Source organism: Gouania willdenowi, chromosome 10 (genome assembly GCF_900634775.1).
Source record: "Gouania willdenowi chromosome 10, fGouWil2.1, whole genome shotgun sequence".
Lineage (NCBI taxonomy): Eukaryota > Metazoa > Chordata > Actinopteri > Blenniiformes > Gobiesocidae > Gouania > Gouania willdenowi.
Window position 1 is genome coordinate 15,978,187 of NC_041053.1, and position 15,990 is coordinate 15,994,176.

The following is a 15,990-nucleotide window of genomic DNA, read 5'->3' on the forward strand; positions in this document are numbered from 1 at the left end:
TAAATGCGCAAAAGTGCAGTTAGGCAATTTCAATGAAAATATTATATTGCCTAAAAAAGACGAGTGTGTTTTAAGGCGCACCTCTCAAGAATTGAGTAAGCAGTTAACCTTCTCCCCCTCTCCTTTCTTTCATTGTGTTTTTGCCAACCTGGTTTTCCTTTCTTAAGGAAAGACATGGTTTCCTGCTGCTGTCTATCTCCCACTCCTAGTCACATCAACAATTCAGACTACCTGCCACAGCACTGCAACAAAAGCACAAGCGGATCGTACCATTTGCACTGTTTTAAAGTTGGTGGTAGCTAGGGCCCTGATACAGCATAAATAATTGCTTTTAGTGCAAAACGGCGCTTAACAACCAGCTTATTTTCACACAGGGCCCTTTGCATTTCAATATGAATAATCTAAAAACTTTTAAAATGCATTTTCATACATATAAATAAAACTTCTGAGGGCCCACCCCTGCCTTGGGCCCTGGGTACTCTGTGCCCTTTACCAACCCAGTCCAGCGCTCATGGTTGTGAATATTTATGGCACTCCGTGTATCATATAGTGCTGATATTTCAGCACAATAGCTCTATCTCTTGTGTGATATTGCTTAATTGAAGAGGCTTCCTCAACTTGAATAAAAGAAAATTATACATTTACCCAATGAAGTGACACATGACTATTTTTTGTTAAAATCATACTATTTCAGTTTTATAATCTTTCACATGTGAATAATATAAAAATCAAACATATTAGCAGCTATAACTTAATAGGTACTGTTAAGTTAGGCCAATGATTTTAATGCAAACATAGGAACAACTTTGAATAAAAGAAAACAATCAACAATAGCTTTATTCATGCTGCGAAAAGTTTTTCAATGGTTTAGTGTTATATTATGGTAAATGGACATGATTTAAATAGCCCTTTATTCACCGAGATCGTCCCAAAGCTCTTTACAATATCAGCTCATTCACACTCATATTCACAGAGCTGCCACACCAGGCACTCATCAACCATTGGGAACAACTTAGGGTTCAGTATCTTGCCAAAAGACACTTTGACACACAGATCGGTATGAGCGCCGGGATTGAATCTCCAAATTCTCGATCAGTAGACAACCCCTCTACCACCATTGTCAAAATAAGGTTAGAAACTTCTTGAAATGACAAATATCAGCAGTGATGGGGGAAAAAAAACCAAAACATTTGCTATATTTATTTTTTCATGTCTCTTACCCACAAAAAGACTTGCAAGGTTAAAATCGCCATTTAAATATGTAGGAGGGGTGTAGTTCTGGACTCATTTACTGTCAGAAAAACCAAACAACAGAAAGTCAAAAAGTACTGTTTAAATACCAGTACAAGAAACATCAAACTCACCTAATGTTTTCCCTCACATTCACATAACAACATATTTAGGACTACTTTTTGTGAGCAAAAGAGAAAATAATCTCACCATCAAATCCCCAAAAAATTCAAAAAAGAAAAAAATCAATTACAAACATTTTTAAGTATAAATTTAGTGAGTAAATACAGAAAATTGAAAAATATTTTGATAGAGGAAAACACATTATTAAAAATCAGTACTCTACTTTAGGAACAATCAAGGGAGAACTAAACTTATTTCAAAAATCAGTGTGATTACAGAAGCAAGGGATATAAATCCTGTTGTATATGTTACAGGTCAAATAATTTTCTTGATTTGAAAAAAAAAAGGAAGAAAGAGCGTTTTCTAACCTCCAGAGGAGAATCTGGTTCATCCAGGATGTTCCTGTCACTCTGTATCCGCTGCATGGTCCCTGTTGAACTAGGCTCCATTATCAGCACATTCTGACTACCAGCTCTGCCGAACTTACAGTCACTCTTTCTGGAGTCTGTGGTCCTGCACACCTCGTAATTGTACACGTGTGGGAGAGTCCCTGTCCCCAAAGTGTCTGAGTAACGTGGTGGATAATATGGGATCACAGGCAGCTTGGACTGATACAGGATGCGAGACTGTCTCCATCTATAGATCTTCACTGAGATGATCACCACTAAACAGGTGATGAACAGGAAGGAGACTACAGCCAGAGCCAGCACTAAGTAAAAAGTCAGGTTGTCCTTGTACTCCTTGTCGTGTGTGAAGTCAGTGAACTCTGACAGCACTTCAGGGAAGCTGTCGGCCACCGCCACGTTCACAATGACTGTAGCTGAACGAGAGGGCTGCCCGTTGTCCTCCACTATAACAGTCAGTCTTTGTTTCACTGCATCTTTATCACTCACTTGGCGGATAGTTCTGATCTCTCCATTCTGTAAGCCCACTTCAAACAGCGCCCTGTCTGTGGCTTTCTGCAGTTTATACGAGAGCCAGGCATTCTGTCCAGAGTCCACATCAACAGCCACCACTTTGGTCACCAGATAGCCCACATCTGCTGAACGGGGAACCATCTCAGCCACCACAGAGCCACCAGTCTGGACTGGGTACAGCACCTGAGGGGGGTTGTCGTTCTGGTCCTGGATCAGGATTTTCACTGTCACGTTGCTGCTGAGAGGAGGAGAACCTCCATCCTGAGCTTTGACCCTGAAGTGGAAATCTTTGATGTGTTCATAGTCCAAAGAGCGCACTGCGTGGATGACTCCACTGTCAGCACTGACGGACACATATGAGGAGACTGGCACTCCGTTAACAGAGGAGTCCTCCAGTATGTAAGAAACACGGGCATTCTGGTTCCAGTCAGCGTCTGTGGCTTTCACTGTGAATATAGAGAGGCCTGGTGTGTTGTTTTCTACAATGTAGGCCTCATATGAGCTCCTCTCAAAGACAGGCGCGTTGTCATTAACATCAGAGATCTGTAAGGTGAGAGTGACGCTGCTGGAGAGGGAGGGCACTCCCTCATCAGAGCAGGTCACTGTGATGTTATACTCAGAGGACAGCTCTCTGTCCAACTCACTGTCTGTTACTAAAGTAAAAAAGTTATTGGATGATGATTTTAAAATGAATGTTACACTGTCACTGATATAACACTGAACTTTACCATTTTCTCCGGTGTCTTTATCTTCAATATTAATCATTGTCACGACTGTATTTAGTGCAGCATCTTCAGCAATCACATTTGACTTTGACATTATATTAATTTCAGGCTTGTTGTCATTTACATCCTTGACATCAACAATTAGCTTACACGAGTCTGTTAATCCTCCACTGTCACTTGCAAGTAAATTCACCTCAAAATGTTTTGATTTTTCAAAGTCAATATCAGCTATTAATGAAATGTGTCCGCTCTCCGGGTTAATTTTAAACATTGTTCTGACTTTGTCCAGTCTATTAATGATAGAATAAGTGATTTTACTGTTAGATCCGTGATCAGCATCTGAAGCTGTCACAGTCGCTACAATCGTACCTTTAGGTGAATTCTCAGTAACTGTAGCTTTGTATGTTTGCTGTGTAAAAACAGGAGCGTTATCATTTGCGTCTAAGACTGTAATGGCGATCATCATTGTTCCTGACATCTGCGGCTCTCCTCCGTCTACGGCTATTAACACCAGAGAGATCTGCTCCTGTTTCTCTCTGTCTAAAGGCTTCTGCAGCACCATCTCTACATTTTCATGACCGTCTGCGTTATTGTGCATTTTAAGTGCAAAATGATCGGTTGGTTTTAGCGTGTAACCCTGTAAATCATTAACACCCACATCCAGATCTGCTGCTCTGTCAAGAACAAATTTTGCCCCGATGGTTGCTGATTCACTGATTTTAAAATCCATTTTATTATTTTCAAATGTCGGTGCGTTATCATTAATATCTGTGATCTGAACAGTGACTGTGTAAAACTCCATCGGGTTTTCTAAAATGATCTGAAAATGCAGCGCACAAAGCGCAGTCTCCGTGCACAGCGCCTCTCTGTCTATCCTCTGTTTGACGAGCAGGACGCCTCTCTCTCTGTTCAGCTCCATGTACTCGTCGCTGCTTCTCGTGTAGATTTTAGCTTTTCCTGAAATCAGACGTTTGATTTCTAGTCCTAAATCCTGCGCTATGTTTCCCACTAAAGAGCCTTTGGACATTTCCTCTGGGATTGAATAGCTGACCTGCCCGCACACTGAGTACACGGAGAGCAGACAGATGAACAACAGCACTTGCAGATTCATTGTTCTTCCAGATTTACTCACACCGAGGCTCAGCCGTCAGATTATAATCCCAAAGCAAAGATAACGTGGATCCAAACGTCCAAAATCACATGAACTAATCCATCAATCCACCAGTTTGAAGAAAAATAATAAATATCCAGTTTTTAGTTCAACAAAGAGCAGAAATGACCGATCCGTGTCCGTCCTTTTCTTTCTGCACACTGTCGACGTTACATGGAAGGTTCTGCTATTAATGAGCTCATACTTCACAACACTCAGGTCAACAGCGTCCCTACGAGTCCAAATGATGAAACTGCAGCAAAACCACTGAGTGTCAACTTGTATTATGTTTAAAAGAGTCCTACGTACATAAATATAGAAAATTATTGGAAGTATTTACTCAAAATTATTTTCATTTTATTTTTTTTAAAAAAAACAAAAATAAAACAGAGACTTCATATTTAATTGCTACTTTGTTAAAAAATACTATGAAAAGATTTGCAAAAATAAAAAAATGATACATGGAAAATGTGTAAGGCTACAACAACTTTAAAAGCTATAGAACACATAGAATAACCAAAACAGATAAGTATATATTTAATTAATCACAACAGGAAAAGAAAGAGGCATAAGAAGAGTAGAATAGTGTAGATCAATGATACACATGTTTTATTGGCAAATGAAAACTGAAATCATAAGTCATAACCCTCGTCTGTTTTGTTGCTGTCCTTGGTCCTGAAGATAATAATATTATTGTAAAACGAACAATAAGAAACTAGTGACAAATTTTGCTATGATTATAAATAATCCATGATGATTTTTTTTTGTTTTTCCAAACTCTGCAATTCCAGCAATGTAGACTAGTCCTTATTCTCAAAGTTATCAATGTTAAAATGACAGAAGATGATGATAACGACTAATGCATGCTGATTATTTCTGAATGCAGGAATTTAAGAAGTTAATAAAATCAGGCTTTCCAAAAAAACAATTGATTATCTGGCGTTAAAATGAGGAGGAAAAGGGAGGTTTTAACTGTGGCTCGGATAGAAAAATGTTTCCGATCTTCATCCCTCCAATAATCTGATCAATATTCTGATCAAATCAACCAGTGACATTTTTTGTCAACAAACACTTTTCAATATAAATGTGTGCTTTATAACACTCACGGATTTCAATGGCATTAACGAGTATTATGAAAGCTCCATGTTATGTCATTTGTAGACAGCTCAAAAATAATGACGTCACAGCCCAGTCCGCCTTCTTAGCTTCAGACCTCCTTCATTCACAGACTACGCGCTTTTGGTTGATATACGCGTGGTGGGCGTGTCAGGAGCCTGGACCTGAGAATACGCGCAGGAGAGCATGGAAAGCCATCGAGGTGAAAAACACATGAACTTAACGAGTTGTTTACGTGTATTTCACACGTTAATTTTTTCACACGTTAAAGTTTTTGACCTCTGGAAAGCCATCGAGGTCAAAAACACGTGAATATACGTATCGACGACGTGTTAAATTCACGTTTTTTTGACCTCGATGGCTTTCCACAGGAGAGAGGCGCGTAACTGCAGGCGCGTAAAAAAGCGCTTTAGTTCAGACGGGAGAATAAGGCCCAAAAAGAACAATATCACAAAACACACAATATTAAAGATTAGGATGTATTAAATTGGTGTCTCAGTTCAAGTACTTGGAAATCATTCTCTAATCTAACTTTCAAGAAATATATAGAATAGTTAACACTCCAAAATTTAACTTCCAAAACTTTAAACAAATCATGCTCTTTATTTCCACTACTGCTGCTCAATCATACCTTCAGATCCTTTATTCAATGAGAAATTGCTTTGGTAGGTTGTAAATCTTGTATATATTATGTCCATGTCCGTGTGTAGGGAAGGGGGGTTGGATTAGACCGTCGTGTAACAGGTTAGTTGATGATGTGTTGTTGCAATATGTTCATTATGTTCATGTCTGTATATGTTATTGTCATTGTCTTAAAAGTATGAGTACTATGGAAAGTAGCTCATAGCTATCTGGCACATTTACACAAAGTATTGTACTGGATTTCATTATTGTGCACTCTCCTCTCAAATTAAACAAATAAAGTAGAAATAAAATTAACAGCAGCAATAAATTATTTGGTACAGATAATTTACACCAATTACTTGAATGCAAACATGTTAAAGAACAACTTTGAATAAAATAAAATGATCATTTATAGCATTATTCTTAAGTTTTGAGAAGTTTTTCATATATTATTGTGAAAATAAGGTTAGAAACCTCTTTACATGACAATTATCAGCACTGATGCCCCAAAAATGTTTGCCATATTTATTCTTACCCTCAAAAGTACTTGCAAAGTAAAAATTACCATTAAAATATGTGCAAAAATACTGTTTAACTAACCTCCAGAGGAGAGTCTGGTTCATCCAGGATGTTCCTGTCACTCTGTATCCGCTGCATGGTCCCTGTTGAACTGGGCTCCATTATCAGCACGTTCTGACTACCAGCTCTGCCAAACTTACAGTCACTCTTTCTGGAGTCTGTGGTCCTGCACACCTCGTAATTGTACACGTGTGGGAGAGTCCCTGTCCCCAAAGTGTCTGAGTAACGTGGTGGATAATATGGGATCACAGGCAGCTTGGACTGATACAGGATGCGAGACTGTCTCCATCTGTAGATCTTCACTGAGATGATCACCACTAAACAGGTGATGAACAGGAAGGAGACTACAGCCAGAGCCAGCACTAAGTAAAAAGTCAGGTTGTCCTTGTACTCCTTGTCGTGTGTGAAGTCAGTGAACTCTGACAGCACTTCAGGGAAGCTGTCGGCCACCGCCACGTTCACAATGACTGTAGCTGAACGAGAGGGCTGCCCGTTGTCCTCCACTATAACAGTCAGTCTTTGTTTCACTGCATCTTTATCACTCACTTGGCGGATAGTTCTGATCTCTCCATTCTGTAAGCCCACTTCAAACAGCGCCCTGTCTGTGGCTTTCTGCAGTTTATACGAGAGCCAGGCATTCTGTCCAGAGTCCACATCAACAGCCACCACTTTAGTCACCAGATAGCCCACATCTGCTGAACGGGGAACCATCTCAGCCACCACAGAGCCACCAGTCTGGACTGGGTACAGCACCTGAGGGGGGTTGTCGTTCTGGTCCTGGATCAGGATTTTCACTGTCACGTTGCTGCTGAGAGGAGGAGAACCTCCATCCTGAGCTTTGACCCTGAAGTGGAAATCTTTGATGTGTTCGTAGTCCAAAGAGCGCACTGCGTGGATGACTCCACTGTCAGCACTGACGGACACATATGAGGAGACTGGCACTCCGTTAACAGAGGAGTCCTCCAGTATGTAAGAAACACGGGCATTCTGGTTCCAGTCAGCGTCTGTGGCTTTCACTGTGAATATAGAGAGGCCTGGTGTGTTGTTTTCTACAATGTAGGCCTCATATGAGCTCCTCTCAAAGACAGGCGCGTTGTCATTAACATCAGAGATCTGTAAGGTGAGAGTGACGCTGCTGGAGAGGGAGGGCACTCCCTCATCAGAGCAGGTCACTGTGATGTTATACTCAGAGGACAGCTCTCTGTCCAACTCACTGTCTGTTACCAGGCTGTAGAAATTATTAGAGGAGCCTTTCAGTATAAAAGGTATATTTTCACTAATAAAACATCTCACATTTCCATTTTCACCTGAGTCTTGATCCTCTACATTTATCATTGTAACAACTGTGTTTATTTTAGCATCTTCTGAAATCACAGTGGACTTTGACATTATATTAATTTCAGGTATGTTATCATTTACATCTTGTACTTCAATTATTAATTCACAAGTATCAGTGAGTCCTCCTTCATCAATTGCATGTAAATTTAATTCAAACTGTTTTGACTTTTCAAAGTCAATGTTTCCAATTACAGATATCTGACCATTTTCTTTGTTTATCTCAAACATATTTTTTGCATTTTGTACATTATTAGTGATAGAATAAGTGATTTTACTGTTAGATCCGTGATCAGCATCTGAAGCTGTCACAGTCGCTACAATCGTACCTTTAGGTGAATTCTCAGTAACTGTAGCTTTGTATGTTTGCTGTGTAAAAACAGGAGCGTTATCATTTGCGTCTAAGACTGTAATGGCGATCATCATTGTTCCTGACATCTGCGGCTCTCCTCCGTCTACGGCTGTTAACACCAGAGAGATCTGCTCCTGTTTCTCTCTGTCTAAAGGCTTCTGCAGCACCATCTCTACATTTGTGTTTCCATCTGCACGACTATGTAATTTTAAAGCAAAGTTATCAGTCGGTTTTAATTCATAATGTTGAACTCTATTTTTTCCTATATCCTGATCATCTGCTCTTTTGAGGTTAAATTTCGCTCCAATGGTTGCTGATTCACTGATTTTAAAATGAATTTCGTTTTTCTCAAATGTTGGTACGTTATCATTAATATCTGTGATCTGAACAGTGACTGTGTAAAACTCCATCGGGTTTTCTAAAATGATCTGAAAATGCAGCGCACAAAGCGCAGTCTCCGTGCACAGCGCCTCTCTGTCTATCCTCTGTTTGACGAGCAGGACGCCTCTCTCTCTGTTCAGCTCCATGTACTCGTCGCTGCTTCTCGTGTAGATTTTAGCTTTTCCTGAAATCAGACGTTTGATTTCTAGTCCTAAATCCTGCGCTATGTTTCCCACTAAAGAGCCTTTGGACATTTCCTCTGGGATTGAATAGCTGACCTGCCCGCACACTGAGTACACGGAGAGCAGACAGATGAACAACAGCACTTGCAGATTCATTGTTCTTCCAGATTTACTCACACCGAGGCTCAGCCGTCAGATTATAATCCCAAAGCAAAGATAACGTGGATCCAAACGTCCAAAATCACATGAACTAATCCATCAATCCACCAGTTTGAAGAAAAATAATAAATATCCAGTTTTTAGTTCAACAAAGAGCAGAAATGACCGATCCGTGTCCGTCCTTTTCTTTCTGCACACTGTCGACGTTACATGGAAGGTTCTGCTATTAATGAGCTCATACTTCACAACACTCAGGTCAACAGCGTCCCTACGAGTCCAAATGATGACACTGCAGCAAAACCACTGAGTGTCAACCTGTATTATATTTAAATGAGTCCTACGTACATAAATATAGCAAATTATTGAAAATATTCAATCAAAAGAATGAAAATTAGATAAATAAAAACAGCAACTTAATATTTAATTGCTACTTTGTTCATATAAAAAAATACTGTGAAAAGATTTCTAAAAATGAAAAAAAATATAAATCAAAAATGTATAATGCTACAACAACGTTAAAAGCTATTAAACACAGAATAACAAAAAAAAAAAAATCCAAGTGTACATTTAATTTATCATAACAGGAATAAATAGAGCATTAGAAGAGTACAATAGTGTAGATCAAGGATACACATGTTTATTTGTCAAAATAATTAAATAAATAAAAAATCCACAAGTCATAACCCTCGTCTGTTTTGTTGCTGTCCTTGGTCCTGAAGATATTAAAATTATTGTAAAACGAACAATAAGAAACTATTGACAAGTTTTGCTATGATTCTAAATAATCCATGGTGACATTTTTTGTTTTTTCAAACTGCAATTTCAGCAATGTAGACTAAGCTTCATTCTCAAAATTATGAATGTTAAAATGACAGATGATGATGATGACAAAAAATGCGCGCTGATTATTTCTGAATGCACGAATGTAAGAAGTTACTAAAATCAGGCTTTCTAAAAAAACCCAATTGTTTATCTGTTGTTAATAAGAAGAGGAAAAAGAAAGATTTTAACTGTGGCTCAGATAGAAAAGTGTGTCCAATCTTCATCCCTCCAATAATCTGATCAATAATCTGATCAAATCAATCGGTGACATTGTTTGTCAACGAAAGCTTTTCAAATTAAATGTGGGCTTTACAACTTTCGCGAATTTCAATGACATTTACAAGCGTTATGAAAACTCCATGTTACGTGATTAGTAGACTGCCCAAAAATAATGACATCATGGCCTAGTCCGCCTTCTTAGCTTCAGACCTCCTTCATTAACAGACTTCGCACTTTTGGTTGATTATTGCGTGATGGGCGTGTCAGGAGACTGGACCGGAGAATAAGGGCAGGAGAAAGGCGCGTAACTGCAGGTGTGTAAATAAGCGCTTTAGTCCAGACTGGAGAATAAGGCCCAAAAAGAACAATATCACAAAACAAACAATATTAAAGATTAATATGGAGAGGTATTCAATTGGTGTCTCAGTTCAAGTACTTGGGAATCACACTGGATTATAATCTAACTTTCAAGAAATATATAGAAAAGTTAACACTACAAAATTTAACTTCCAAAAATTTAAACAAATCAGGCTCTTTATTTTCACTCCTGCTGCTAAATCATACCTTCAGATACTTTATATCAATAAGAAATTGCTTCAGTTTGTTGTAAATCATGTCTATATTATGTCCATGTCTGTGTGTATATTATGTTCATGTCTGTATATGTTATTGTCATTGTCTTAAATATATGAGTACAATGGATGAAAAGTAGCTCATGGCTAAATCTGGCACATTCACAAAAAGTATTGTGGTGTTCATTAATGTGCACTGTCTTCTCCAAATAAACAAATAAAGTAAAAATAAAATATTAACAGCAGCAATAAATTAATAGGTACAGATATTTTACACAGATTACTTGATTGTAAACATGTTAAAGAACAACTTTGAATAAATGAAAAAAAAAAATCAACGATAGTATTATTCTTATGGTTTGAGAAGTTTTTCAATAGTTTAGCTGTATATTATTGTGACAATAAGGCAAGAAACCTCTTTACATGACATTTATCAGCACTGATGCCCCAAAAACGTTTGTCATATTGACTCATATCCTCAAAGGTACTTGCAAAGTTATCATTACCATTAAAATATGTCCAAAAATACTGTTTAACTAACCTCCAGAGGAGAATCTGGTTCATCCAGGATGTTCCTGTCACTCTGTATCCGCTGCATGGTCCCTGTTGAACTGGGCTCCATTATCAGCACGTTCTGACTACCAGCTCTGCCGAATTTACAGTCACTCTTTCTGGAGTCTGTGGTCCTGCACACCTCGTAATTGTACACGTGTGGGAGAGTCCCTGTCCCCAAAGTGTCTGAGTAACGTGGTGGATAATATGGGATCACAGGCAGCTTGGACTGATACAGGATGCGAGACTGTCTCCATCTGTAGATCTTCACTGAGATGATCACCACTAAACAGGTGATGAACAGGAAGGAGACTACAGCCAGAGCCAGCACTAAGTAAAAAGTCAGGTTGTCCTTGTACTCCTTGTCGTGTGTGAAGTCAGTGAATTCTGACAGCACTTCAGGGAAGCTGTCGGCCACCGCCACGTTCACAATGACTGTAGCTGAACGAGAAGGCTGCCCGTTGTCCTCCACTATAACAGTCAGTCTTTGTTTCACTGCATCTTTATCACTCACTTGGCGGATAGTTCTGATCTCTCCATTCTGTAAGCCCACTTCAAACAGCGCCCTGTCTGTGGCTTTCTGCAGTTTATACGAGAGCCAGGCATTCTGTCCAGAGTCCACATCAACAGCCACCACTTTAGTCACCAGATAGCCCACATCTGCTGAACGGGGAACCATCTCAGCCACCACAGAGCCACCAGTCTGGACTGGGTACAGCACCTGAGGGGGGTTGTCGTTCTGGTCCTGGATCAGGATTTTCACTGTCACGTTGCTGCTGAGAGGAGGAGAACCTCCATCCTGAGCTTTGACCCTAAAGTGGAAATCTTTGATGTGTTCGTAGTCCAAAGAGCGCACTGCGTGGATGACTCCACTGTCAGCACTGACGGACACATATGAGGAGACTGGCACTCCGTTAACAGAGGAGTCCTCCAGTATGTAAGAAACACGGGCATTCTGGTTCCAGTCAGCGTCTGTGGCTTTCACTGTGAATATAGAGAGGCCTGGTGTGTTGTTTTCTACAATGTAGGCCTCATATGAGCTCCTCTCAAAGACAGGCGCGTTGTCATTAACATCAGAGATCTGTAAGGTGAGAGTGACGCTGCTGGAGAGGGAGGGCACTCCCTCATCAGAGCAGGTCACTGTGATGTTATACTCAGAGGACAGCTCTCTGTCCAACTCACTGTCTGTTACCAGACTGTAGAAATTATTGGATGTTGTTTTCAGTATAAAAGGTATATTTTCACTAATAAAACATTTCATATTTCCATTTTCTTCTGAGTCTTGATCCTCAACATTTATTACTGTAACAACTGTGTTTATTTTAGCATCTTCTGAAATCACAGTGGACTTTGACATTATATTAATTTCAGGTGTGTTGTCATTTACATCTTGTACTTCAATTATTAATTCACAAGTATCAGTGAGTCCTCCTTCATCAATTGTATGTAAATTTAATTGAAACTGTTTTGATTTTTCAAAATCAATGTTTCCAATTACAGATATCTGACCATTTTCTTTATTTATCTCAAAAACATTCCTGACACTTTCCAACGCATTAGTGATAGAATAAGTGATTTTACTGTTAGATCCGTGATCAGCATCTGAAGCTGTCACAGTCGCTACAATCGTACCTTTAGGTGAATTCTCAGTAACTGTAGCTTTGTATGTTTGCTGTGTAAAAACAGGAGCGTTATCATTGACGTCTAAGACTGTAATGGCGATCATCATTGTTCCTGACATCTGCGGCTCTCCTCCGTCTACGGCTGTTAACACCAGAGAGATCTGCTCCTGTTTCTCTCTGTCTAAAGGCTTCTGCAGCACCATCTCTACATTTTTATGACCGTCTGCATTATTGTGCATTTTAAGTGCAAAATGATCCGTCGGTTTTAAAACGTAATTTTCAACCCTATTTTTTCCTGAATCATTGTCTAAAGCTCTCTCCAGGTTAAATTTTGCCCCAATGGTCGCTGATTCACTGATTTTAAAATGTATCTCATTATTTTTAAATGTTGGTACGTTATCATTAATATCTGTGATCTGAACAGTGACTGTGTAAAATTCAATCGGGTTTTCTAAAATGATCTGAAAATGCAGCGCACAAAGCGCAGTCTCCGTGCACAGCGCCTCTCTGTCTATCCTCTGTTTGACGAGCAGGACGCCTCTCTCTCTGTTCAGCTCCATGTACTCGTCGCTGCTTCTCGTGTAGATTTTAGCTTTTCCTGAAATCAGACGTTTGATTTCTAGTCCTAAATCCTGCGCTATGTTTCCCACTAAAGAGCCTTTGGACATTTCCTCTGGGATTGAATAGCTGACCTGCCCGCACACTGAGTACACGGAGAGCAGACAGATGAACAACAGCACTTGCAGATTCATTGTTCTTCCAGATTTACTCACACCGAGGCTCAGCCGTCAGATTATAATCCCAAAGCAAAGATAACGTGGATCCAAACGTCCAAAATCACATGAACCAATCCATCAATCCACCAGTTTGAAGAAAAATAATAAATATCCAGTTTTTAGTTCAACAAAGAGCAGAAATGACCGATCCGTGTCCGTCCTTTTCTTTCTGCACACTGTCGACGTTACATGGAAGGTTCTGCTATTAATGAGCTCATACTTCACAACACTCAGGTCAACAGCGTCCCTACGAGTCCAAATGATGAAACTGCAGCAAAACCACTGAGTGTAAACTTGTATTATGTTTAAGAGTCCTACGTACATAAATATAGCAAATTATTTGAAATACTCAGTCAATTTTTATTTTTTTTTAAACAGTGACTTCATTTTTATTTGCTACTTTGTTTTTAAAAAAAAGAATGAAAAGTGAAAAGATTTGTAACAAAAAAAAAAAAAATGATACATGGAAAATGAACAAGGCTACAACAACTTTAAAAGGTATACAACACAGAATAACCAAAAAATAATAATAAATATGTGTATATTTAATACGTCATAACAGGAATAAAAAGAGGCATAAGAGGAGTAAATAATGTAGTTCAATGACACACATGTTTATTTAGCAAATAGAAAACCAAATCCATATATCCCAACCCTCGTCTGTTTTGTTGCTGTCCTTGGTTCTGGATATATTAAAATTAGTTTTAAACGAACAATAAGAAACTAGTAACAAGTGTTGCTCTGATTCTAAAAAATCAATGGTGAAATACATATTTTGTTTTTTCAAACTCTTCAATACCTGCAATGTAGGCCTTATTCTCAAAAATATGAATATTAAAAGTATTTTTGGGTGAGGGAACCAAGCTTATTTGGTCAAATAGTGCATGCTGATTCAGAATATGAACATACGAAGGCTGTGACTTCAGCTAGAGCTGGGCAATATATCGAGATTCAAGATATATCAGACTTTCTATCTAAATCTATAAATGACTATATTGCCGATCGCGATAATTTTTAGTTTTTTACTTGTTTTTATTTACACAATCACACAGTACAATTAACATCATACAAGTATTTAATAATATTTTTCGAGTACAGTCAAACAGTGTCCTTCTTTACAATTTTTCCATATTCCATATTATTTGTAACCAATTCACAGACAACAGTCAGAAATTTCAGTGTGTATTTGTATATAATCTTTATTTTATTGTTTTTATTGTGCAATATCCTTTCTTTCCACATGTCTTCCCTCTTTCTATCTGTGCTGTGTACAGGCCCAGGTATCTTCTTATTCATCTGCTGCTTAAATTCTGCAAATTTCCCATTTGTGGGACTCATAAAGTTTATTTTTATCTTTATTCCTAAGACATTTATTTTATTGCTTATTTTGTGAAATACTGAATTTAGGAGTCGCTCAACCTTCAGCATTTTTACAAAAAAAAACTGTTAATATTTGAAATGTGATAATGTTGGTTTATGTGATCAAATTTTAGTCAAATCAATTTGGGATGTCAATAATGTCCGTTACATTACATTAGAAAACAACTCTGTGGAGCACGTAAACCCACCAATGCAACATATTGTGGAAAGATAAACGTAGATATTAGCAATATTTGTGAATCAAATTATTCATTTTTGTTCATGCAGACAAGTTGTTTAGTGATATCGCTCCGTTTTTCGTAGCTGAGTTTTCTGACATTTGCAAGATAAAGTTCTAAACAGTTGTTGGCACGAGCATAAAATGATCTCTAAGCTAACCATGTCTATAAGCAGTTTTAAACTGTGAATTTGAGCTTGAAGGACTTGAAATTCAGCTTGGGAACAAGGAATATAGGAATCAGCACATCAAAATATTCTAAAACTATCATGTTACCTGCTTTTACCACAATTTGCAGCAAACCGCTATAGTTCCAGCACCTTTTTTGAGAATCAGGCCTTGTCTAATGTCAGCAGTAAAAACATTGATAATAAAGTCAGAGCTGCCAGCCTTATCAGAATTGAAGCTGTATTTCAACTAGAAAACTTCTGAATTATTTTCACAAGCAGGAAAATAGTGAACAATCAGGGAGTAAGTTAAAAAACAATAAAACAAAAACCTCAGAAAAAAAAAAAAAAAAAAAAAAAAACTGATTCAAAATCCAGCCTCAGAAACGGTATATGGAATATTTGAACCACAGTTTTTACTACAAGCAGTTCAACAATACCACCACACTTCCACAACAAAGTCCAACTTAGAAACAAAAATGAAGTGAGAAACACCTTCAAAAATCTTATCAATTGTTGAATTTTAATCTGCACTATTGCTCAATCATTGTAAATAAAAATGTGATAATTATTACCGTAGTGTGTTTTTATTTAAGTTATGACAGTTCAAAAACAATCAACAATGGCATGACTTCACTACATTTATTAGACGTTAAAGAGGCTTTTAATTTTAAAGATATTAATTACATTTCTATTTCCGTTTTCATCCTTTAACTTTATTTACCATTTATAGGCTTCCTCAGCTTATATAACAGAATACTATACATGAACCCAATAAAATGGCACATTA

General features: G+C 38.2%; 4 protein-coding genes across 9 annotated transcripts in view; all 4 read right to left on the reverse strand.

Annotated features, from left to right (window-relative positions):
* Nucleotides 1-15,990, reverse strand: part of LOC114471230 (protocadherin gamma-C5-like) — a 252,429-nt gene that overhangs the window by 87,667 nt on the left and 148,772 nt on the right. The gene's annotated exons all lie outside the window — the stretch shown is intronic.
* LOC114471476 (protocadherin beta-16-like) lies at nucleotides 228-4,142 on the reverse strand. Its single transcript, XM_028460314.1, has 2 exons — nucleotides 1,722-4,142; nucleotides 228-242 (listed from the first exon to the last, which is right to left on the reverse strand). Exons 1-2 carry the CDS (start codon nucleotides 4,104-4,106, stop codon nucleotides 228-230), a joined length of 2,400 nt encoding a protein of 799 aa, XP_028316115.1. The 5' UTR covers nucleotides 4,107-4,142.
* Nucleotides 6,477-9,097, reverse strand: LOC114471238 (protocadherin beta-16-like). The gene has a single exon (XM_028459916.1). The coding sequence runs from the start codon at nucleotides 8,868-8,870 to the stop codon at nucleotides 6,477-6,479; it is 2,394 nt and encodes a 797-aa protein (XP_028315717.1). The 5' UTR covers nucleotides 8,871-9,097.
* On the reverse strand, nucleotides 11,019-13,645 carry LOC114471242 (protocadherin beta-16-like). The gene has a single exon (XM_028459921.1). It carries the CDS (start codon nucleotides 13,410-13,412, stop codon nucleotides 11,019-11,021), a length of 2,394 nt encoding a protein of 797 aa, XP_028315722.1. The 5' UTR covers nucleotides 13,413-13,645.